Genomic DNA, 24,386 nt, shown 5'->3' on the forward strand with positions numbered 1-24,386 from the left:
CAGCCCCAGCACATCTTCAAGCCCTGTGAGCAGCATTCAACCTCTGTTGGAGACTTTCTTGTATCAGTGTGTGGCTATCAGAGTAGCTACCATGGGTTACAAATAAGGCATTGCAGTGATTTAACAGTGAAAAACACCCCTCCCGTTAAAGTCTTTGCAACACCTTTAACTAAGGCAGAGCTGGGCTTCACTGAATAGCATCTGCACATTAAACTTCTTCCGCTCCACGCTGCAGGCATGGTAAGTGGCACACATTTCCGCTGCATTTTTTCCTGCTTGGAAAATCAGAGCCTAAGTCTGCTTTTGATATGAAAAATAAAAACCCATGTGCACTTTTCAGTCTGTTTCAAGAGCCTGGCCTGGTGACTCTCTGTAAATTCACTCTGCTGCAGCAAACCAGCATTTTTATTTTTCATTCTGAGTCTTGAAATAGTAGCAACCTCCTATTTAATTTCCCTGGTAACTGTATGGAAGAGAATAGAGTATTCCCTGGCATAGATCTGCAGAGCAATAACTGAACATCATGATGAGCAATTTCAAAACATCATCAGTCTTTTCTACTGCAGGATATTTTTTCCTCAATTCTCCCAAAAAACCCTGCCCACAGTCAACTGTTTTTACACTATCCCATTAGTTCCCACACAGATTCCCAAATAGTTTGCTACCATATTGGTCAGATCCATCAGTCTGCTGCAGGTGTTTTGTAGCACCACAGGTACACAGTGGCCATAATCCCAAAATGTGCTTTGTAGCTGCTGTGTGTTAGCAGAAGCCTCAGGTCATTAACTGAACACAGCTGTAGGCACAGAGAGACTGGGATTTGGTTCTAACATGACAGCTTGGAAAATCTCAGTTTAAAATTAGATATGTGTGTTCTGCACAAATGTTAGAAAATTGAGTCTTTTGTCACCTTCTCTGGTCAAATCACTTAGGCACCATGTGGAGCTGGATCACTAAGGAAAAAGCCAACGCTGGGCTGAGGCAGTTACATCTAGGGTGATGCAACCAGCTGATAAAACCATGGTCATTTTGCAAATCCCTAATAAAAGCCAACTTTGTCAGGGTTATACAGCACCAGTTTTCCTGTGCTATTGATCAGAGCCGGTCGCCTCTTCTATATAGTACCTTGGAAAGGCAGCTTGTGGCCAACCGGCAGCTGATTCCTTCCCACAACAGGACTGGGAAATAGTCTCCTGCAAGACAGCTGAAAACACATTTCATGGATTGTGTGTTGGACTATATCACAGTAAGGTGGACACATATGTGCCTCTATCTGATGAGTGTGTCCAGCCCATTTTATAATTACAGTGATGTAACTTCTGCTGCCTGCCTGTGATAGTGTGAGTGGAGGCAGGCCAGCTGGGGAGTGAGATGCTGGATTATTGGATTACAGAGAAACAGCTGGAACTTCCCACTCTGGCAGCCACAGATACGCTTTGTAGGACAGTCACAGTTTGTAGTTTGGAACACCACTGAGTGAAGTTTAAGTTATATCATCATGTATTCACTGGTGTTTTTAAAAATGCTTGGTTTTATCCCCAGGGAGCATTCGGCCTTCTGTAACACAGTGTACTCCAGGCAGCACTTAGTACCAGACATTGATTCATAAACTCTTACACCTGGACAGACTGGGAACCATCTCATTGGACCATCTCAACAAAAGAGAGCATTACATTTCACCCATTTATTCCTACACTGTAGTTATTTGAGAATTTGATTGGAAAATGTTTGAGTCAAATGCACACCAAAGGCTAAAAACCCACCGGTTCTCTTGGCATTTATTCCAATGGCTAATTCCCCACTCCACCCCTGCGCTTAAAAAACAGGTGTCTATTTTCTCACTTCAAAACATGAGGGATTTAACACCTGGTATTAACTAGTTCATATCGGTTCACATCATGACTTTTTCCCTGCTGTCATGAAGAGCCACATAGAAGTATCTCCCAGTAGCTCCTCCTGGTGTGGGCATGAGAACGATCTTAAAAGTGTTTTCCAGCCTAGCTGATTCTACGATTTTATGACAAAATTGAGCCAAGGCATATGTGATGCGAACCTCCTTGGTGCAGACAAGTGCTGCAGGCGTGTGCTGCCTGCCTCACCTGCTCACCCTCATCAGAACCTGAGGGTGTAGTTACCTGCCTGTCTGTGTTATTACCCAGGCATCCCCACTGCAGAAAGTATGGCCATATCTCATAGCTTGGGTGAAGACATCAGTAAATGAGGAGTAAATGTTTCCATCAAGAAGCCACAACTCCTCAAATCTCCACTCTGAGGTAAGCCTCAGATGCAAGGCTTCATTTTATTTCCTTCTTCAAGTCAAGCCTATTTTCTGAATACCAGATCAAACTAAAATGCATATTGATTGCTCTATTGCCTTCTCTGGATTTGTATCATCAAAGCACCAGCTATGGTGTCCTAAGTTCCTCTGTCCTGCTATAAATATTGTGTTTCCCCATTTGTATAACCCTATGGGGAATTTGAATTGGTTTATTATTCTAAGAAAACTGTATTTCCATTTCGTTTTGTTAAAGTATCACTCAGTTACTCTGGGAGTGCATATAACTACAATTAATTATTAATAACACTGTTTAACTGGGAAGAAATGCTGACACAACCAGCGCCTCCTCCATTATTTGTTTTAAAGCAAACCCTGTGATTGCCCCAGACCTGGGTCCCAGGTTGTCCCAGGTAGCAGCAGGAGCATGAGAGCTTATAGCCTCTGCTTCTGGCCTCTGGGAGCTGCGGGCAGCTGCGCTGCAAGCTCTCCCCCCACATCTGCCATGGCTGCAGCAACTCTTGCTGGGAAAGGAAGGGGCAATTCCACCCTGGGCAAACGTAGGCTGAGTCTGAGACCAGGCCACATGGTGAATGTTGCTGTGAATCACAGTGTTTCTGTGACTTTTGAGTCCCTGGGACTAAATGGAGCCCCTCATCTCGTTTCCCCCTAGAAACTCAGTGCAGCACATGAGCCTAAGGATGAAGGATATGTTTGGACAGTAATTCTGTGTCTGCACTCAGCATGCAAGCTTATCTCAAAAGAAAGGTCTCAGACAAGCGCCATCCTGCTGCTAAAACTATCATTCTGGTTTTATGATGAGGCAAGGTTATGTGGAGTACATACCTCAAGGTTATCAAAACCCACCATTATTTCAAAGAACATGGTGAGATCGAACTGGACCAATATCATTTGTATATACACACACCTATCTATCTATCTATCTATCTATCTATGACACAGATTGCTTCCTGGTTTCTTCTCCAGGGGGGTCACAATGAAGTGTTACATGCTAGAGAAATTAATCTCAGTTTTCCCACCCAAGACAAGTAAATGGATTAGGACCTGTGTCAAACAGCTAACCCAGACAGGATGACCACCTGGGCATTGATATATGACACAGACAGTGTCTACCTGGCAGCACAAACCTTCCAGGAGCAAAGCTCAGAAAGCACGGCCACACCAAGAGGTCCTTCTGCTTCACATTAAAAGTGTTGACCAGCCAATACCATCTTTGTAAATAGATTTGTCTCCTGTTTTGGTGAGGCTCTCTGTGCACAACACCTCACCCATCTTCTTCCCCTCCTCCTCTTTTTTGTTACTCTCCTGACACTTCTCTTCTGCCTTCATTGTATAAACTTGCCATTGTTATTAATGTCTTGCTCCTTGTTCCTTCCTGTCTTGACTTTATAAGGCAAGAACATGGGAGCAGCCCCTTGGAAAATAGTAATTGTTATTACTACAAGGGGATGAAAACTTCACTGCTCTGCTCTGAGGGTTGTGGGTTCTTGCATTGCTATTGTGTTTCTGGGAGAGCCAGAAAAGGCAGCTACAGTCTTTAAACTACCCATATCACATGAGCTATAAAATCTGTGAAAGTGTGCCCGGGAGCCCTGAACATCTTGGGCAGATGATCCTGTTATAACAATAAATTTCTTCTCCGATCTCATTCTGTCTGCAGGTGACAGGTAGGCATGCAGTCCTATGAGTTAATGCAGGCCTTAAGTGTGTAAGTAAGTCTGGTGTCAGAAGAAAGCTACATTTACCAGAAATGGTGCTAGTATCTGATTGCCTGTGTAGGAAAAGGCAGAGGTTTTCCCGATATGAACTGCTGTAAGGTACATGCAGCTCCACATATCAGACCGACTGGATCCAGAAAGGGATCTCAGAGCACAGGGTGATGCAGATGAAATGTCAAAAAGACATTAACATACTGAGGAATGGAGAAAGCAGGAAATGTTATATTTATTCCATTGAAAAAGCTGTTATGATAGCTCAGATGTATGCCTTGGCTATGTTGTGTCATTATAACAGATGTATTACATTATTGCTGAAATTTGTTTTATTTTTACAAAGACAGAAAGGCTGCCAAGAAGGACTAGTTTCTCTACACCTTAATGAAGCAGGAGATAATATTTGGGCAAGAAAAATCAGAATTCCTAGTTTCTGCTAAAGCAGCCTGGCCGATGGCTCTGTGGACCTTTATTCTACAGCAATGCTTGCTGAAGTGGCCCCTTCATCCTTTTCACCTTGGTGTCTTGTTCCTACACTGCACTTCCTTCCTTCATTGTGCCTGGCTCAACTGCTTGTAGAGTCACACAATGAATTAGATCAGAATTTATCTGCCTGAAAGTCAACTTGATTTTCCTTGGCTTCAGTCAAAACAAACTACTGATTTGGTTCACGATCTGGACACACAAACCCTTGTGCCAACATGAAGAGGCTTGGATTAGGAATAAGCTCCTAGAGGAAGGTAGGGTACTACAGAAACTGCAGCAGCACTACTATCAAATGTGGGTAAACTATTAATGCAAAGTCTGTAGTCCCTCAGCCACAGTTAGTGGTCATTCAGGCCAGCACATCAAGAACACAAGTCTGTAGTCCAACCCAACGCATACCAAGAGATGTTAATGAACCCCATTCCTTGGCCTTGCTTCTCTTGCTGTATCATTATTAGCTCTGAAGTTACTATGCTGCAAAACAAGTAACATATGCAAATCTATGTGTGTAAATCCATGTATGTTCAGAGGGTGATATAATCAGGTGATCTGACAATTTGTGTTCACTTGCTGAAGCACTAAGACTAGCAACAGCCATTTGGCCAGGTGGAGTCTTACAAAAGCATCTTTATGGAAGCGAAGATAGACAAACCTCTTTTACTGCAGGAGCCAGGAGAAAAACTAATGTCATAATTAAATCATAAACAGAATGGGTAGAAGTGGGGCAAAGCCATGTAAAGTAAATTTCTACTCCAGGTGATCTGTCTCCCTCCAAGGCTTCCCTTTCTTTCGCATTGCCTGTCTATCCCTGCTGCTGGCCTACCCTCACAGCGCTGAACACTGCAAGCAGGAAGCCCCGGAGCCTGTGGGCATTTGTCCCTCGACCAGGCTGCATGATGGCAGATGCAGGGGCTGCCAGTGAGGATGTCAGATGCAAGAAACCTCTTCCAGTGAAATTCCTTCCCTGTATAATGGGGAAGAAGGTGCTTGGGCACCAGGACTTCCCTGAACATACAGCACCTCTTAGAAGTAGGCAAAATCTAATGTGCACTTACCCTTACCTCCCTACTCAATGACTTTATTTCCAAGGAATTTTGTCAGTTTAAATTTCCAAACATAAGTTGAATAATCATGTAAGAATATCCATTTTTAAATTTTTTTAAGTTCATTTTTAGTCCTTCTTTAGCAGTCTCAAAAATGTGATTCAAATTATCACAATGACTCCAAAGAATCCAGGTAAGAAACACAATGTATGTGTGAACATCACATTTATGACTATGATTTTTAGCCTGAAAATTAGTTTTATGGGATTATGCTGTCTGCACATCAGTCAGTCTGCACTTTCCTTACAGTTTCTGAATCCTTTGCTTTATGTCAGCCAAGTCTGGCAGAGGTTTCCAGGTCTCAAATGTATTCAGATTCCCGAAAGATTCATGTAAATCAGCTTCACGTAAATCAGTGGACTCAAATGAATTCCCCTTCAGGGGAAAGTTAAGCAAAACAACCATTACTCCCTCTTTCTGGCAGTGGTCACCCACTGCTCTGGCAGCCAGCCAGCACACATGCTGGGGTGTGTTGCCTCTGCCTTGGGGTGCCCTACAGAGAAAATTGGGTTGTTACAAAGGAGTTAGATGAGCCACCAGGCAGGCACAAATCCATTGGAAAGTACATCTTGTTCTTCTGGCTTACAGAAAATACTATCCAGCCAGTCACAACACTGAGCCTCCTGGGCTTGGAGTGCATGGGGTAACGAATACTAGTCTTGCTGTGGTCCGTTGTTTTCTCTCAGCATACAGCCTCAAACAGCATTATGATTTAGTAAATTAAGATGGAATTTCAGTGCTGTTTGAAACGGTATTGATTGCACTTCAAAAGCAATGTGGCAGAGTAGAGGCGTAGTAGTATATAAGGGACCTGAAAAGTCCCGGGTGGGACTTTTATGTGGTGGCAGGGCAGGGTAGGAAGAAGAATGAACTCACATGCTAGCTAACGCAGAGAAAACTTTGGAGAATCACTTCTAGTGTTTTCTACTTTTTATTTGTCATGTTTGACAAAAAAGAATCCTGAAAAAAAGGTCTACTGAAATAAATGTTCCTAGGCCAATAAATCCTCCTTCAAGCTTCTAGAATGGAAAAGCTTATTCACACTAATAACTTTCATTGACAAAGGCTTTACAGACTATAGCAGGACAAATTTTTAATTATTGCATGGAAAAAGCCTTTATCTGTTCTAAGCCTTTATCTGTTCTAACCTTCTATCTTACCTGAAGCAGTGGCTCAGCTCCTGGTTCTGAATGAGTCTGGGCCATAGCAGGAGCCAGGAGCCACTGCAAGGACCCACAAGTCAGTGGCACTGGAGCCCTCCAAGAGATGGGATCAGCTGGCTACCACCACGTTTTTGTTGGAACACTTTTTCCACCTTCCTCTCAAAGACCTGCATCACATGCACCTCAGGCTATACTTTGACCTCACTTCTACTTGGTAAGAATGTGTGGTTCTAGCTTTTTGGGAAATGGCTGTGATGCAATGGAGAGCAACAGAGGAAGAGGCTGAAGCGCTGTGGGAGCGGCATTAATACATGTGAGCACTGATACTACTTATAGGGGCATCTGCCCTTGGTGTGTGAGCTGGCATGTGACCGACGGAGCCTTTCTCATGCACTGGATCCTGGCAAATTTCCTGTTTCACTTTTATCCTGGGTGTCCCATCCTCCCACAATGACACAGCACAGCAGCTGCTCTGAGGCTTCAAAAAGTTGCAGAAAGGCTGAGTGTCAAGTCCCAGGCAGGATTTTAACCACCCAGGTTAAATAGGCTTGAGATGAAGCTAATTCCCCATGCAGCATCTTTGCGGAGTCTGTAGGAAGATTCATTTCTGCTATTTTCATTTGCAGTTGCAGTTTTTTTAGAGATGTGATTATGCTCCCCACCCGTCTCTTCCTGCTTGGATGAGGAAACTGCAAATGGCATACTGCAGAGCATGCCAGATTAGAAACTGCTAAAATGTATATGGCCAAAAATGTCTGATCACGTTTAATGAATAATACTACCAATACCTAGTGTTACAAAACACTTTATAAAGGATGTCTGTCTAGCCACCCATCTATCATTCTGCAGAAGGAGAAGGGGTAGTCAGTGGAAAGACAGGAGGTGCCCCTTGCCCCGTTGTCTTCATCGATGGGGTTGTCCAGTTTCCTCATTCTCAGCAAAGATGTCATCCCAAACCCATGGGCAGAGCATCCCCCGCAGCCAGCTCATGTCGCTCCCCTGCCTTCCTGTGAAACTGCATTGAGGTCTGTGCTCAGCACTGCACCAGCATGCATGTACGCACACACGTGGGCCAGCTACCCTCCCAGCTGACTGACCCAGCCGCCCAGGAACGCCTGGCTAACCAATGTGGAGGCAAAACTAACACCAATCCCAAACACCTTTGGAAATGATGACGTTACCTCATCACCAGCAATATAAAAATAAATCCATTGAATAATTAATTGTGATTTATTCACCTGATTCAGCGGTTTTTTGGTATATTACTTTGTATATTGGTTGTATATTGTACTTGATATATTGGTTGTTTAAGCAGACAGAAAAGCATTCTGTGAAGATTTAGGCTTTCTGTCAATATTCGTAATCCTATTTTATTCACATATATCTGAAAGGCAGTAAAGAGAGATGATAAAATCGATGAAGTGTTCTTTATGGCATTTCTTGTTATGGTGGGCTGGTCATATTTTCAGATGTTCTCCACAGCAGCATCTTGAAATAAAGCTGTCTTCATGTACAACCAGATTATGCACAACCAACGCAAGCAGGAGCAGCCCTGCCTCAGGGACACAGAGCATGGAAATTTACTCTCAGTCTGACTCCAGCCTGCCGTCCCCTGGTTAACTTTGATAGTCCAGGGATTTTGCACTCAAGTTACTTCAGGCCAGCTGGAAACATGCACCTTTCTAAATCATCTTCAATAACATAAGATTTGACTGCACTGCTAGTGAAAACACAGCAAGAATGATAAGGTAACTCACAGATACTCATATTCCAGTGTTACTCATGTTAGGTCTTATTTTAGGTTGAAATTATTTATTTATGAAAACCCAAACAGTGAATTGAGATTTTGTATGTTGTTTGTCCAGTTGTCATCTGTTGACAGGGGGAAATAGGACAGCATAGGAAGCATCAGTGACACAACAGGAATCTTTAGAGGTTTATATTGCTTCCAAATCTCTCTGCATTTGGTTTTAGCTTTGAATTAAGCCACAAAAGCAGCAAATTTTGACACTGTAAAAAGAGTGATGGGTTAGAACATTAGACCTGTACAGAATAATGTTTTCAATGGAGGAAAAGTGAAAGGTCTGGTTAATCTTCAAAGGCTTTTTAAGGACAATAGATATTCAAGATTTTTTTCTGTGGAAAAAAAATAAAAATACATATACATTTTACAATATTATAAAAAAAATACTAACATGTAGGTATAAATGAATTTATCCTTAAATTAACTGCTTCAGAGACATGATTGCAGCCATTAGCAGTTCTCTAATACAGTTAAAATATCTAGGTCTTAATACCGTGAAATCTCTGGTGACAGTCAAAAGTTTCTTTTTGTTAATTACCTGTTTTACCATTACAGTATTTTTATGTCCTTTGTGTTTCTACTTTCTGTGGTCTACTACAAGACAAACTCTAAGCTGGCCAGCTTTCTCATGCAAAGTCCAGCAGCCCCGGTGAACCTGAGGCCACTGGATTCAGCAGGCTGCTCTGCCCTGGCCCAGTGGAGAACCTCATTATCCGTCTTTTGAAATAGTTCAGCTGTGGAAGTGACACACTAACATAACACCTACTTCAGAAAAGCAAAACCATCTCTGCTTTTAAAAAGGAAGGCTTTGTAGCTCCTGCCACCACTTAATTCTCACAATTTCCTCTTTCTCTGTAAAGTGTGAGCTAGAAAAATATTACGAGCGAAAAATAGTGATGGCCAGAAAAGATGGAAGAGAAGCGGTGAAAAGGCAGATGATAGCAGGGAGTAACACTACCTTAAAAAAAACCCAAAACAAAACCAAAACAAAAAACTAAAAATATTCCAGTTCTTATTTAGCAACAAACCTCACATTGCATCAGTGTTTGCCATTTCACCCAGACCCACTTATTAACCCTTCACGTGAAAAGGGGAGGTACTACCAGGTAGTAGACAAAAACCAGCATTGATAGATATGGACCTGTTGGAACAAGTCCAGAGGAGGGGCACAAAGATGATCAGAGAGCTGGAGCACCTCTCCTGTGAAGACAGGCTGAGAGAGTTGGGCTTGTTCAGCCTGGAGAAAAGAAGGCTCAGGGGAGACCTCAGAGCAGCCTTCCGGTACCTAAAAGGGGCCTACAAGAAATCTGGAGAGGGACTTTTTACAATGGCACTACAGATAGGTCAAGGGGTAATGGCTTTAAACTGAAAGAGGGGAGATTTATGTTAGATATTGGGAAGAAATTCTTCACTGTGAGGGTGGTGAGGCACTGGCACAGGTTGTCCAGAGAAGCCGTGGCTGCCTCATCCCTGGCAGTGTTCAAGGACAGGTTGGACACAGGGGCTTGGAGCAACCTGCTCTAGCGGAAGGTGTCCCTGCCCGTGGCAGGGGAGTTGGAACTAGGTGATCTTTAAGGTCCCTTCCGACCCAAACCGTTCTGTAATTCTATGAAGGAATGTGGTTTGACAGGCAGAGTGGACCTGGTTCAGCCAACTGGTTATGAGTCAGTGAAATCAATAGGAGTATTTAGGGGCCTTAATTGCTTTGCTGAATCCAGGCCAAAGAGGCAGAAAGCAAGATGGCTAAGCTGCAAGGTTCATATATATATATATATATATCTTTAGTCTGGAACACTTAGATCCTTTATCAATATTATGATTCTCCCTAAAAATTCACAGTGGTTTAGGAACGTTTCAAAGGAAACATAGGCCTCACTTTCTGGCCCTAATTTAGCAAACATTTTTCTGTCTGTGTAACATTATTCATGCAGATACTGCCATTTTCTTAAGAACAGGAAGGCATGAGTGAAGTGCCACAACAGGCTGTTTTTGCAGGTCAGAGCTGTATTTTATTATCTACAGCATTTAAGCGTTCTTACCAATGTTATACAACTGCTAGAGACATCTGGACCTAATACTGAAATGTTCTGTAATCTGTGGGTGAATGAACATTCTTGTGCCAGAATATTTATTTTAAACTCTCTTTGAAAGAAAGAACAGTAAGTTCAGGGAGTTATAATTTTATTTTTTTTTAAGTTGTTTTTGTTTCAATACTAAACATACCTCAGACAAATGAAAATGAGTAATTCCAATACCAATGTTGAAAAGATGCTTTTACTCACTGGTTGTCAGAACCCATGCAGAATGACTGTATTTGCCCTAATTAATGGCCCATTTTCAGGAGAGGCTTTAATTAACAGCTGACATCTAAGCAGCACTACAATGTGCTGTGCAATTATCACCTGGCCTACTTCTGTGTGATTCAAATGCTCTTGAAAGAAAAGCACGATGCCTTTTTTTCCTGAAAGTTTTACAGAATAGAGTGTCAACAGAGAACTGAAGAAGAGGTGGGAAACACAGCTGGACCTTCAAGGGGATTTAGGGTGGAGTTTTCCAGTACCATTAGCCTGACCCAGTGACTGGCTGCCCCCTCAAGAGAGGGGCACTCGCTCCTGCATCTCTCAGCTTTGCCCTGGGCCACATATTTTTAACCCACTCCTTCTCCTCAAACTGACAATGCCCTGAGCACCATGGGCAGAGTCAGGAATAATACTACAACCGAGCCTGGTTGATAGCTCACTGCTGGTGAACTGGGATGGCCTACCTCCTATGGTTTCCTCCATCTTATTTTCCCTGGTTTGTGCCCCTGAGGCTCACCTGCAGCAAGCGAGGCTGGTTCAGTTCCTTAGCCCTGGAATCAAAACAAAACTAGTTGCTGTGCTTAAGCTCAGCACAGTGAACTGCACAGCTCAACTGGCTCACTGCGCAGTCACCCTCAGTCCTCACTCCCAAGAAGGGGGAGGAAGAAGTGTGGGATCACCACCCCTCAGTGGAGATGAGCTGGTATTTTAAGCTGTACTGTAAATAGAGCAGTCTTGTGAAATCAGATCCTATCTTGTGTAGGAAGGTAAATCACACATGAGAGTATTTTTGTACTGTATACATTTCCTGCCAGAAAATTAATGTCTAGTCAAATAACAGTGCTGGTAAATGGAAAGGTGGGAGCATGTGGCATGGGCCTGCTGGTCCTTTTGGCTGGGCTGAGCCCACTCTTCCAGTGGTGAGCTATAACCAGAGGACTTTGCAAATCAAGAACATGCTTTACCCTACCTGTTCAAACTGTTCTATACGGTACGCCTATATGTTCTATATGGTAATCAAGTAGCTATTAATGTTTAAGTACATCAGTATTTGCTGGGTCACTGAGAGAGTGAGCAAAGACCCAGCTGTGGCAATGTGCAAATGCCAAACCTCTCTCCTGCTCTCTGGCTTGATGAATATTTCATTATGCTATACAAAGTGAAACAGCTTTTGGCATGGGACCCTGGGCTCCTTTCTCTCAGCTTTTCCAGAATATACTGCAGCCTGACGACCCGAGCACCTTCCCCAGAGAAATTAGCTGCTTTGCTTGGGTAGAAAAGAGCATTTAGCCTGGCTGGATGACATGACACTTCCTGCGCTGTGCTACAGAGATGCATGTTTCTTTGCCTCTTCTTCCAGTCATGTCTTAGTGGAGCCCAGGATCAGCTTTGCTGGTCCTCTCCAGGCCCATCACAGAGAACATAAAATCGACATATTGTGGTAAGACGGGTATGAGCTACCTGGGAAGAGCTGAGCCCTTTGTGGACGTTTCTAGAGGCCAAATATTGCGTGGGGAAATAACCCCAGTCCCATGTGCCAGTAGCTTTGATTCAGGAGGTGGATAGGATGATATACAAGTGCCTGACGAGGTTGCAGTCCTGAGGTACACACAGTGACTACTACCCTGTCCCCAGCCAGCTCCTGCCTGATGAAATCACACCAAATTTAACTTGGCATGCACGGCTGCATTTAGAAAGCTGCAGCAGCTCAGGGGTATTTCACATATCTGCATATCTGGGGACAGGCGAGACAGCTGGGGTGGCAGTCTTGTTAGTCAGCCTGATATAAATTGTCTTTTCCCATGAATTACAGCTGCTGGGCACTGACAGGATTTCAGAGCCTCCAGGTTTAGCCTATGAGGAAAAACTGAATATCATGATTTTGAATCCAGAAATCTGATTTTAGAAAGATTTCAGAAATTTAGAAATAGAACGCTGGTATCTGCATCTGTTTTTGTGGATCTAGTCTTTTGAGTATGCATTAGGCTATCCTTTAGCCTGTCACACTTCCACACAGAGCTGATTATATTTGCCTCCGAAAAATAACATTCAAGGGAATCTTTATGAACTGACTGTGGGGTTACGTGTTGGTTAGTATCCAATAATCCCTGAGATCTAAGCCTGGATCTGTCGTCAGTTTGTTCCATGGCTCTGAAAGGAGTTTGTAAAAATAGCACCAGGGAGCTTTGTGTCTATCGGAATTCAATATTTCAGTCTGGCAGCCTTGGATCCAAGAGTGAAGTGTTGCTCTTTTAGCCACTACACCGCTGCCAGCTTCTGGGTCACAGATAGGGAATGGGAACATGCTAAATAATTCAGGTGGTGACCTGACTCTGCTAGGGTAGTACTGCTTTAGCAATGCAAGGAGAAAGCGTTATTGAAATCGGTGGGATTATTTGCATTGATAAGAACAAGAAACTTTGTGGGATTGTGCTTTTTTCTCTCTATTTTTTTTTTTTCTTCTTATTGTATAGCCAAACATGCAGGGACTACTGTCACCATCCTGCTGGATGTTACAACATCCAGCAACATGAAGAAGTCTTTAGTGTCTGCTTTCAAACAGGATCCCGTTCGTCTGTTCGTTTTCCTACACACCCCATTCTGCACTCCGAGTATACCCTATTCTAACCATCACATTGTGTATGACACAACGCAATAAAAGCAAAAGTGAGGCAAACTGTTTATGGAACTGTAGGTCAGGTTTGTGCTACTTCTGTTAAGTACTGCTAGGTGGCAATGTGTTACCTAAAAAACCACCCTCTGCTTCAGACCTTGCAGGGATGTGTCTGGGCATGGCTCAGCTCCAAAAGGGGACAAGGCCTTGGAGCAAGGCCTGCTGAGAGCTGTTTCACTCACACAGATTTCTAACTCGGTACTGAGATTTTCCAGAAACAAACGCAGGGCTCAATCCTACTGGAAAAACCTCTCTCCTTTGTGAGCCCAAGAGGAAAAATAAGAAGCGAGCCTGCCTATTGCAATATTTCTGTTTATACCAAAAGTGTTGTAATAAGGGAATAAATCCTTCTATTGCATAAAGATACTGCCACGTGGGACTAGAATATTTAATATTCTTATAGGATCCTCTTAACAATACAAAGCTGAAAATATTTATTCAGAGTGCAAAGATTTTGTTTTTCCAAATGTATGATTAATTGAAGTCTTCTACATATTCAATCATAACATTTAATCAACTAGACCAACTCCAGGACATTTGTATTGACAGTTGGGTTGAAAAACAGCTTTAATAAAGGTGGGGAAGATATATTTCCAGATACATCTTTCAGCCATGCTACAAATACCTAAAACTGAGTTGTCTTATGTATATGTATTAAGAAGGACATAGTAATAAAGACTGGCTCGTATTTGCATATTGCTTTGAATACACAAGTGATCTGCATTGAAACAAGCATCTTATTTCCCTCAATCTGACACCTGGTGTGGTGGCATATGTTCTTCCAAGGAGGGAAACCAATGGCCAGAAGAAGCGTAGAGAGGGCAGGGCTCTGCGTGATGGTGACATTTTATGCCAGCAGTAAATTTACACCAAATTGCAGCAAGGATTACTCTCTTGTGATGCTGGGGTAGTTTGCAGCTGGCTCGGTGCTTCGGTCCAGTGTGTGTGCACGGGATCAGCACACACTGGGGCGGCAGCACTTGGGCTGACAGGTAAACCAGATGTAGCTGAACACGGGGAGCCTGGCTCTCTAGATATGGCAGCATAGATAGGACTTTAATGCCTCGCCTCCCGACAGTGTCATCAACGAGAACAAGCGGGGCTGGAGGCCAGTGAGCAGCTACTTCGCTCCAGGCTAAATTCCCCCGGCAGAGGTGCATATCCCAGCTCGAGCTACCGGTGGCGACACATTCTTCTGGGACGGTGGACAAATAACTGTCTTTAACTACACTGGCTTGGATAAAAATACTGGGCTTCTTTTTCAGCAATGCAGGCTACAGGTGCAGGAAACCAAAAATCATATTGACCTGCTCGTGTGGTATTTAAATACCAGGGAAGCTAGCATATATCTTCTGCAGCAAAACTGCTTTAAATTTAGTCTGGGTTTTCAGTGCCAGAGCTCACCACAAGTGGATGTGGCATGGAGCAGAGGGCACGGCGGCTCAGGCCGCCCAGCTGCCGTCCCGAGCCCGCCTGGAGCAAGCAGGTGCTCAGTATTCTCTTTAGCCACCTTTGCTTCGCCCCGGCCCTTCCTCGGCACCCGCTGCTCCGCAGAGCAGGGCAGCTGCAGGCCTGGATCCGAGGCCCCTCCTCGGCCTACCCCTGGCGCGGAGCCGGACGCCGACACACCGGCCCGGCCGGGCGCGGCAGCGGTTCCCGGGGGGCTGCTTTCCCCGCTGCACCACCCGCCGCTGCGCGCCCGGCGACGGGAAGGGGAGTAGCGGGGCCAGGTCAGTGCCGGGCCACGGGTCTCCGCTTGCCTCCGGCCAGCTGGGGCCTGCGGCGCTCGGGGGCTGCCCCTGGCGGCTCGCCGGAGCGCCGGGGGAACGGACGAAGAGGGCCGGTGCCGGGCGGCTGGGGCTGCTGCGGCGGCTCGGATCCTGTGCTGGGCCTGGGGCTGGCAGTGGCGAAGAGGAGGGGCAGGGTCTGGGGACGGGCGGGAGGTGTAGTGGGCTCGGTCCCCTCGGGGCCGGTGGGTGCCTGGGGCAAAGGCGAGGCGGCCGCGCCGGTGCTGGAGAGGCGGTGGTGGTTCTGCCTGAAAATGTTAGGCGGTGCGAGCTCCCACCACTTGCTCGGCCGCAGCCCAGAGGCCTCGGGTCTTGTGTTGGGAACAGCTAGTTATCCCCGCCTTGGGCCCTTCTCGGTATGGAGCCCATGCATGCTGGTCTATTTTTTTTATATATATATATTTTATTTTTTTTTTTAACAGGCCGTGCCAGAAATGCTTGTCTAGGTAAGACCAGGTGCTACAGTGTATTTCTCAGGATTTTGGCATTGCACAGGGTCTGCAGCAAGAAGCCTCTGCTGGGGAATCACAGAATCATAGACCACCAGGTTGGAAGGGACCTCAAGGATCATCTGGTCCAACCTTTCTAGGCCGAGCATCACCTAGACTACATGTCCTAGCATCCTGTCCAGTTGAGTCTTAAACACGTCCAGTGTTGGGGAAGCCACCGCTTCCCTAGGGAGATTATTCCAATGGCTGACTCTTCTCATAGTGAAAAATTTTCCTCTGGTGTCCAGTCAGAATCTCCCCAGGAGTTACTTGTGCCTGTTACCCTATGTCTTTTTCATGTGACTCCTTGTAGAAAGGGAGTCTTCATATTCTTTGTAGCCATCCTTTAAATACTGAAAAGATTTTCACCCCCTTTCCACCTCAAGTCTCTGCATTATTCCCGAGGTGACACCATGCAGGATGCCTTTGTTTCCTAAAATTTAGTGTGTAGAACTGAGAAGCAAGTGCATCAGGAGCATTTACTGGTGCTGGTAAGGAGAGCAATAGTAAGAGGGTGCTAAGTGGAATTCAGAGCACTGCTCAGCTGTAGAACTTTTACAGTCTTCAAGGCAAATCAATCCTTGGGAAAGCATCAATATTTGTGGTTACATCTAGAATGAATTCATCCTTATGATTTTTAGGATTTGGTGACTAAAAAGCAAATGGAGAATTGGTTGTGGTAGTTTCCATTCCTGTGAAGTAGAGTATCTGTTCATGTAAAAGGTGTCTGAAGTATACCTAGCGGGCAGTGAGCTTTACGTGAAAGCGTTTTCTGTCACTGTTACAGAGGACCCTTTGCTGAGAGAGGCAGAGAACCTCTTTAGATGAAAGCATTAAAAAATAAAAGGCCTGCCTGCTTTTTGCAGAAGTTAATAGATTCTTGTTCTCATCCTCTGCTGTGAAACTCAAGAAACTCGAGATCTTGTACTCACCGTGTAACCATAATCAAATGTTTTTAGGTGGTGTCATGTATTTATGGGAAGACTTCCTTTTTCAGCTGTTTTATGTACTTGAATGCTATTATTTTTCACTCGCCTTGGGTATGTTTCTGTGTGATGTTTTTACTAGGTTTTCAGCATAATTACAATGTGATTAAAAGAGAATATAATTGGTTAGGAACAGAGAGACAACTCTCATCTTAACCTTAGCCTGCAGAGACCAATAAAAGATACAAAACTAAACAAAGAACAAATAATTTGGAAAACACATAGCTTGCTGTCCGCAGAATTTACATGCTCGGAAACGAGGAGAAAAACAAGGGGGGAAAAAAAGAGAAAGAGAAGCAGAAAAGAGATGTAAAGTGTAAGCCGGCTTAAAACTGGAACCACAGGCGGGAGATTTTTTTACTTACAATGTTAAAAGGGGTTTTTACACAATTTATTTTTGTTTCACATGTGCATCATTTGAAGCCATTTCAGTTAGTCAATTTGGGTATCTTCTCACTTCTTGTTCTCTCAGCATCTGGACAGGTAACCGTTGTTTTTAATGTTGACATAGAGAAACTAGGAGGCCCAAACTTCTTGTTCTCAACAGTAATATAGAGGCTAAAACCTGTCCTTTATAATACCAGCTACTTCTAAAACCTGTTTTTAGAGGAGTTACAAAGTTCTTTAAGTATCTTCACACTGAAGTAGAAGGACTATTGATCTCACTTAATTTTTCCCCAGTGAGGGTTCCAGAGACAATGTACTAAAAATCTGAACAGGATTCACAAGTTTGAGAGCCACAGCATCCTGAGAAAGGTGTGAGCCTGAGGCAGCTCCTGTTGAACTTGGTAGAAGTTCCTGCTTTCTGTAGTCATGCCATAGAGGATGTGCATTTTCCATCTGGAGGAGGCAGAATTTCCAAGCTTTGTTTAGTTTCTGTATTTGTAAGTTACCTTTTGTCAGTAGGTTTTATGCTGATGATCCCTCAGCATGCTTAAGATCTGCTTGCTGCTTTCTCCCAGCTGAAGGAAAGCCAGCTGGGGAGGTGACTGCCCTCAGCTTGCTTCAGCTGGTAGTTATTAGAGCGGGAAGAACCTGTCAGGTAAGGCATTTAAGTTAACCTAACCCATAAATAACTGAAAGGAAGAGAAGAGATGCATAAGTGGATGAGGTAGATGGAGGGCTCTGTAACCTTCAGGTGAGGCGCAGTGACAAGCAGCTGCCAGCAATGGCCTGTTCAGCCAGTGCTGGAGAGGAACCCTGCAGCTGAGGCCTCCCTCCTACACCTTGCTTATATCTGAAAGCAGGGTCCAGTGACTCCTCTTCACTATGAGATCTGTGCTTTCAGTTTGCATCCAGGCCAACCCCCTTTGATCTTGCTGTTTCTGAATTCTTTCTCTCTGTTGAGCACTGGCATTTGTTCCCCCTCGCCCCACCACCCCACTGTCCCACGTTCCAGTCGGTGTTAATGATTTTCACTCATTTTCAACTTTTTGGGGTTTTTTTTTGGTACAGATGTACTATTTTCATGTGTTAGTTATAGTTCTCCTTCACTGCTCTTTCACCTGCTTTCCGTTATGGGGTCAGTAGTGCCAGTCCTCGGCACTGGGTCACCACTTGCTTTCCATTCATTAGTCAGTCACTGCAGGAACCTGGTGAAGCATTTGACAATCACGGTCAATGCCTTCTAATACAGATGAATGCCTCCTACAGTGACTGCTAGGGTACCCACACAGGTCTGAACTGTGAATCATCATCCTCGGTTCACATCTTCTGTCCCTTTCTCCATGCTCTGTCTTCGCAATTCTGTGCTTATCACTGAAATTGCAGCTGCTGGAGGTCTTTATCAGATCAAGTTCTCTTGTGCTTCTTGACTCATCAGCTGCCCTTGATGCCTTTGCCAGTGTCACGGAAGTGCCTTTCTAATTGCTTTTTTTGTTGCCGTTATGTCGTTTGATTACTTTTCTGCTCCCTGAGATTTCTTTTGTGGATTTTGTATGTTGGATCCCTGTATTTCTGCTACACTTTATCTCAGCATACCTTAATCCAAACCCAGTAATTCAGTTGATTTATGTTTTGTGTGTGCTTGTGTCTCACAATCTGCACATCACACCTTTCACTTCCTGCTGCATGTGAAAGGGCACTCTTATTTCCCTGATGTATTGAAAACACATCCCTGCATCTTTTCTCCCCATTTTCTTTTTCCCCTCACCTGTGTCAATAATTCAGGCACTGTCTTTGAGTCAGAATTTTTCCCAGCTCATGTATTTTAACTTGCTGATTATTTCTGTGTAGCTGCTCTGTAGTGCAGCATTTCTTGTTTGTGCATGCAGCTCAAATGCTTGTTTGGGTGCCCAATGTCCAGTTCTCTGGTTTGTCTTTGTTCTTCTACCCATCTAGGAAGTTGCTACCTACATCCCTTACACTTTGCACTGGCCAGCTATCTTTATGTTTGCTGCCAGTTGCAGCTGACAACATTGCTGGGGTTGCTGTTTGATACAGTGTGTTTTAAGAGAAGAAAAGCCTGGGGTTGCGACAAAGTAGTGGTGAATGACTTGGACAAATACACTTCTTCCAGAGCTGGGGCTTAATAGTTTCTCAAAGAATCTGGGTAGGGAATATTGCTGCTGACGTTATCCCTAATAAGAAAAAAACTAATTATTATTGTATAATAATATTAATAATTATAATAATTATTATTTTATTAACATTTTGAGAGGTGAATTTTAACTAGGCAGTTACCACAGGCTTTCAGAAGGCCTCTGATAGATATGCATACACAAAAATACATATATTTGGTGTGTGTGTCTGCATGTAGATACATATATTGCTCTTGCATAATGTGTGTCATTCCTTTGATACTGAAGTGTTGACATGTGATACGTGTTCATATTAACTGAAATGTTGACATGTGATACGTGCTCGTATTAACTCACAGTCTGCTAGCCCACAGGCATGGGTGTTATAAAATCACTTGAGTGCCAAATGGGATTTAAACTGTTGTTTTATGTAAGAGGTACAATAATTGTGGAATGAAAACCTATCGATGTCCATATTATCAGCTTATCTCTTGGTTGTCACCAGTGATATATAAAGCTGTAGCACTGAAAACATTTGAAAGATGCTAATTGCCCACAGTGTTTGTTATTCCTATGCTATTCCTATGTTATCTGATTTTTTTCATTATAAAAACTGTGCATAAACTGTCTGTGATACAGATGTTAATGGGTATAGCATGTCTGACTTTTTAAAATTAGACTAAGACTTAATTTCTGTAAGTATGTCTAAATAGACATCATTATGTTAAAGTGAAAATCTGCAAGTTTTAGTGTAATAAATCTCTCTTGGCTTATCCTGCAACATTGTGTGGGTTACTGCAACAGCTCTCTCTTGCACTGCTTTCACTTACAGTACGAAACATCAGTCTCAGTCATGCCATGGATTGTGAGTGCTCCATACCAATTAAAATTGAGGATGTTGTTTGCCAGAGATCAACAGAAATCCCTTTAGCTTGCAAGAGCTGTAGCTAAAATATCATGCATTTCCCGAGTGGTTAGCTTTCTCTGACTGAGCTGTTTAAATAATCTTGGTTTTATTTTAAAACATACTGGGTACTGACCGGTACTGTAAGAGATGGGTTTAAGAAAAGAATTCAATGATAATACTTTGCATGAGTCATTAATCATGAGTCATGATCAGCAGGCAGTGGTGTCCAATGTGTTTTCTAATCCTGCAGTTGCTGCTGCTCTTTATTACCATAGTGATAATATTAAAGAGCTGTTAATGCATATAACCACGCAGCTGAAAATGACACACACTTATTTCAGTGGAATAAAATTTCCATATCTTCAATTTGGTTTGCTCTGTACATTTTCTTGTTTTTGTTTGACACGGGAAATCTGGGTAGTGTAAAAGTGATCAAGCAAGTATAATTTGGCAGGGAGGTTAGCAGAACAGACTTCCCCCCCTCCTTTGTTTTCAAGCCAGTCGTGGCTTCCTAGAGAATTAAATCCAGTCTGCCTTCCTATAAGGACTGGGGAGGCTTTGTATTCATTAAAAGTTGGGAGCTAATTGTTCAAGCTACACTTTACATAGTTTTATTGCATGAATGTATGTTAGGGAATGACTACTGAGGTTTAGGGAAGATGGAATGCAGTTTCTCTCCTGAGAGTCTGAATATAAAAAAAACCATTTAGCTGAGAAATGAGCTTTGGAAACCTGTTTTCACTCTTTAAAAAAAAAATTTACCAAGATAAGTGATTTTAAAAGCTTTGAAAGGTGATGGCTGGAGTGTTGCATACAATATTAGAATGTGCACAGGTTGAGAGTGTTGGGGTGATGTTATTTATGAACTAATGAATCTTGTATTGAATGAGATTTTAACTTGATTAAATTTTAATTAGTTGTATTAATTTACACTTTAGTGTAGAAAAGTTGATTGAGACAGATTAAAACCTTGAATTTAGTAAGGAACTCAGAAGACCCTTCAAAGTATCTGACCAGATGCTAAAAAATGGTCCCTTTACCTGTTCCAGTGTCTATGACTTTATAATGCATAGATTCATATAGGCCTTACTAGTTTCCTTGTGTTGAACTTGTGCAATCGTGCTGTGTTGGTGGGTGCAATGTGGCAGGACAGGTATGAACCTACTGGCATAGGTGGTTCTTTGAAATTGGCTGGTACAGTGTGTGCTCCTCCGCATACCATAATGTAGTTGCTGAGCAAACTCCTGCTCCATTTCAATGAGGATTATACCTGCCCCAGCAGAGGCATTTTCCATTGTAGTGTAGGATGGTACAGCCAGGGACAAGATAAGTGTTCACCTAACAGGTTTATTCACTTCTTTCATTATGAACTAATTGCCTGTGGGTTTTTTCATGTGTGTGTGTGCTTGTTCATGTATATATAATAAATGTTTTAAGATTTCTAAACCAAGATGCCCTGAACACAGCATAAAATGTAGCTGTCACCAAATTCTGTCTCAATGAATATTCTGGGTTCACCTTAGGAAAACTTTCCAGGAGCTTCTTGCCAATTTTTAAAGAATCTTGTTTCTGCCAAATACAGTTAAGAAGCAAAGATGGTCCTTTCCCCATTCTCAAAAAAAATAAAAAAAAATGAAAGTTAACATCTACCATGTCTTCTGGTCTGTTGTATCCATTAAAAAGATGGTTGGGACAAAGCTATGAGTAGTCTAGCAAATCACAAGATTTATATATAACAAACCTCTTTCCATGTCCTGGGAGGGTTCTTTTGGTTTCCACTCCAAGAGGCTTCTAAGATGACTTCTTTTTCAGATCAGCTGTCTCTGGTTCAGGCTTTACCCCATTTCTTTCAAATCGCTTGTAAGCCACTTTCTTTAATGCACTGGTTTCCAAAGTAAATAAAATAAGGCAGAGCCACAGATCAAGAATAATATTTAATTACTTTCTTGTTATTTCCTAATATACAGTCATACAATACAGAGTGGAAATAGCAGAGGATTAAGCCATGGCTGTACTGGTACATAGGAATAGTTTACCAATATGATGTACTTGTATAAAAGGCAAGCGTGATGCTTGATGTGTAATACTGTTGTATGCTTTTCCTCCTTTGCAGTACTGCACAGGTTCTGGTGCTCTGTGTCCAAGTGAGATCAGTTCAAAGTGCTACTGAAATGACTGGGAAAAGCATATAGCTAGCAGGGGCTACGCAGACTACCTGGGTTTAAGATGGAGCGTGATAAATGTGTTGATGGAATTAGGTGACAGGGAACAGACCTTAGTGTAGGAATGGTCTTCAGTTCTTAATTTTTGTGTTCCTCAAGTATTTATCTCAGGAAGCTTTTGCTGTAATCGTTGCTTACAGAGAAACAGGAGATCCAGGTCCTGAAAATAGGTGTTTTGATATCATTATTCCTCCAACATAGGTGTGAGTTTGGAAGTTTGCGTAGTTTGGGTTTTTTTTGGAGTGGGGGAGGTGAGAGAGTTTTTGGAAGATTAGTACAAAGTTGGTCTAATGGAATACATAAAAATCTTGAGCCTTTTGTGTCCTGCACACAAATACTTTGGGGTAATTTTTACAAGAAAATATTTTAAAAGATGCTAATTTCTGGCTAAACTACTAAAATTACTTCATAAATCTCCTTCTGTTTACTTTGTGGGAGTAATTCAAACTAAGAATTTTGCAAATACAGTCTGCAGTGATTTCTGTAGGCTTCTATGATTGCATCACCTTTACGTTAGTTTCTGCTGTCCTGCTTCCCTCTCTGTCAGAGGACTGAGGTGGATTTCAAATATTTCACCCCTACTTGTTTCCAGAAATGGTCCTTTCTATGTGGAAGAACTTACTTCAGACTACAAAAGAAAAGATAATCCAGCAGAGAAGGATGTCACTGTATAGCCAGGCTCATGGCTATGAGGAAGAATTGATAAAGAAGAAATTTCAGGAGTTTGCTGGTGGATCCATCAACCTTTCCAAAGAAGACAATGGCATTGGAATACTTACTTTGAACAACCCAAAGCTAATGAATGCATTTACAGGTATTAATTAGTTAATGGGATTGCTGGTTTGGTCTGGGTTTTTTTTCCGTCTTTCAGTTACCCATTTTAGCATTTTGCCTAAAAAAATGAAAAGCTATGCCTTACCATTCCTTAGTTGAAAGAAGAAATGTGTAAGTTTTATTCAGATGTGCTGCAAATGCCCACTATTCTGCATAGTAGCTTTGCCATAAGAATGTAAGAAATTCTCAACAATACAGGGACAGTCTGGTAGAACATGTCTCTTCCCCTTTTTTTTCAGTCATTACAATTCTGCTACTGTGCTCTTTCTTGTATCTCATTTTGTTGCTACTGCTCTGGGAACATACATGGGTATTTTTAAGGGGGTGGGAAGATGCCATCTTTGTTTTATAGGTGGTGTAGAAAGGGTGACTTTACTTCTTTGTTCTTTACCTAACGCCTTCTCTGTAAACTTAAGCTTCTGTAATTTGGTCTTTTCCGTTTGCTCAAACTGGTTTCCATTTCTTCTTCATTTGCTGTGTGTCTTAAATACCAATGACTGGTTAATTCAGATCAGTTAAGCTGGCTATTCTCAGCTGCTGAGATCAGAGATCTGTTTAATATGGTTTTCTATTGGACAATACTTAGCTGTCAAAAGCAAGTGCCCTATTTTATTAATCTTGTATTATGAGAGGATTTTGACCTCCAAGATATTTGCTGTCTCTCCTTAACTGTGTAGAATATTCCAATTTATGCCATTCTCTTCAGAGGTAAGTGGCACAGGTTCAGGGTCTGCATCCAACTGAGCTGGAGCTGTGCCTTTACTGTAAGAATGCCTTTCTCTCTTAATATTTTGAAATGGATAATTTGTGTCATCTTGTTAATTTCTTTTTCGCTGTTCTATTTTCCTGCTCAGTTCTCACAGTTCCTTTACTGTCAGCAAGTATGTTTGCAACCCACTAGCAAAGCACAGAGCTGTTTACATGAAGAATGTCAATCTACTTCCACTAATGATTGCTAGCTGAAAGGAAGAAAAACCTAAGAGAACAACAGAATTAGTGGTAATGCACCTAGATGTGTCTGCAGTTTCTCTTTTGTTTCCCTGTAAAAGCTCATGTATAAAAATCATTACCTGACTTGAGAAGTTGTAGCTGAAAGATGTTAGCA

At 42.7% G+C, this 24,386-nt stretch overlaps 1 protein-coding gene across 3 annotated transcripts in view; it reads left to right on the forward strand.

Moving 5' to 3' along the window:
- Positions 1-15,184: 15,184 nt before the first annotated feature.
- ECHDC1 (ethylmalonyl-CoA decarboxylase 1) overlaps positions 15,185-24,386 on the forward strand; it is a 38,908-nt gene continuing 29,706 nt past the window's right edge. Inside the window, exons 1-3 of one of the 3 annotated variants that reach the window (XM_030489542.1) lie at positions 15,208-15,268; positions 15,748-15,771; positions 23,040-23,261. In XM_030489542.1, the coding sequence (XP_030345402.1) occupies positions 23,042-23,261 (220 nt within the window). In that variant the 5' untranslated portion in view covers positions 15,208-15,268; positions 15,748-15,771; positions 23,040-23,041. Of the gene's footprint in view, positions 15,269-15,747; positions 15,772-23,035; positions 23,262-24,386 lie in introns of those variants that run through there. The other 2 variants (XM_030489543.1, XM_030489544.1) reach the window with 2 other exon arrangements.

Source organism: Strigops habroptila, chromosome 6 (assembly GCF_004027225.2).
Source record: "Strigops habroptila isolate Jane chromosome 6, bStrHab1.2.pri, whole genome shotgun sequence".
Taxonomy (NCBI): Eukaryota; Metazoa; Chordata; class Aves; order Psittaciformes; family Psittacidae; genus Strigops; species Strigops habroptila.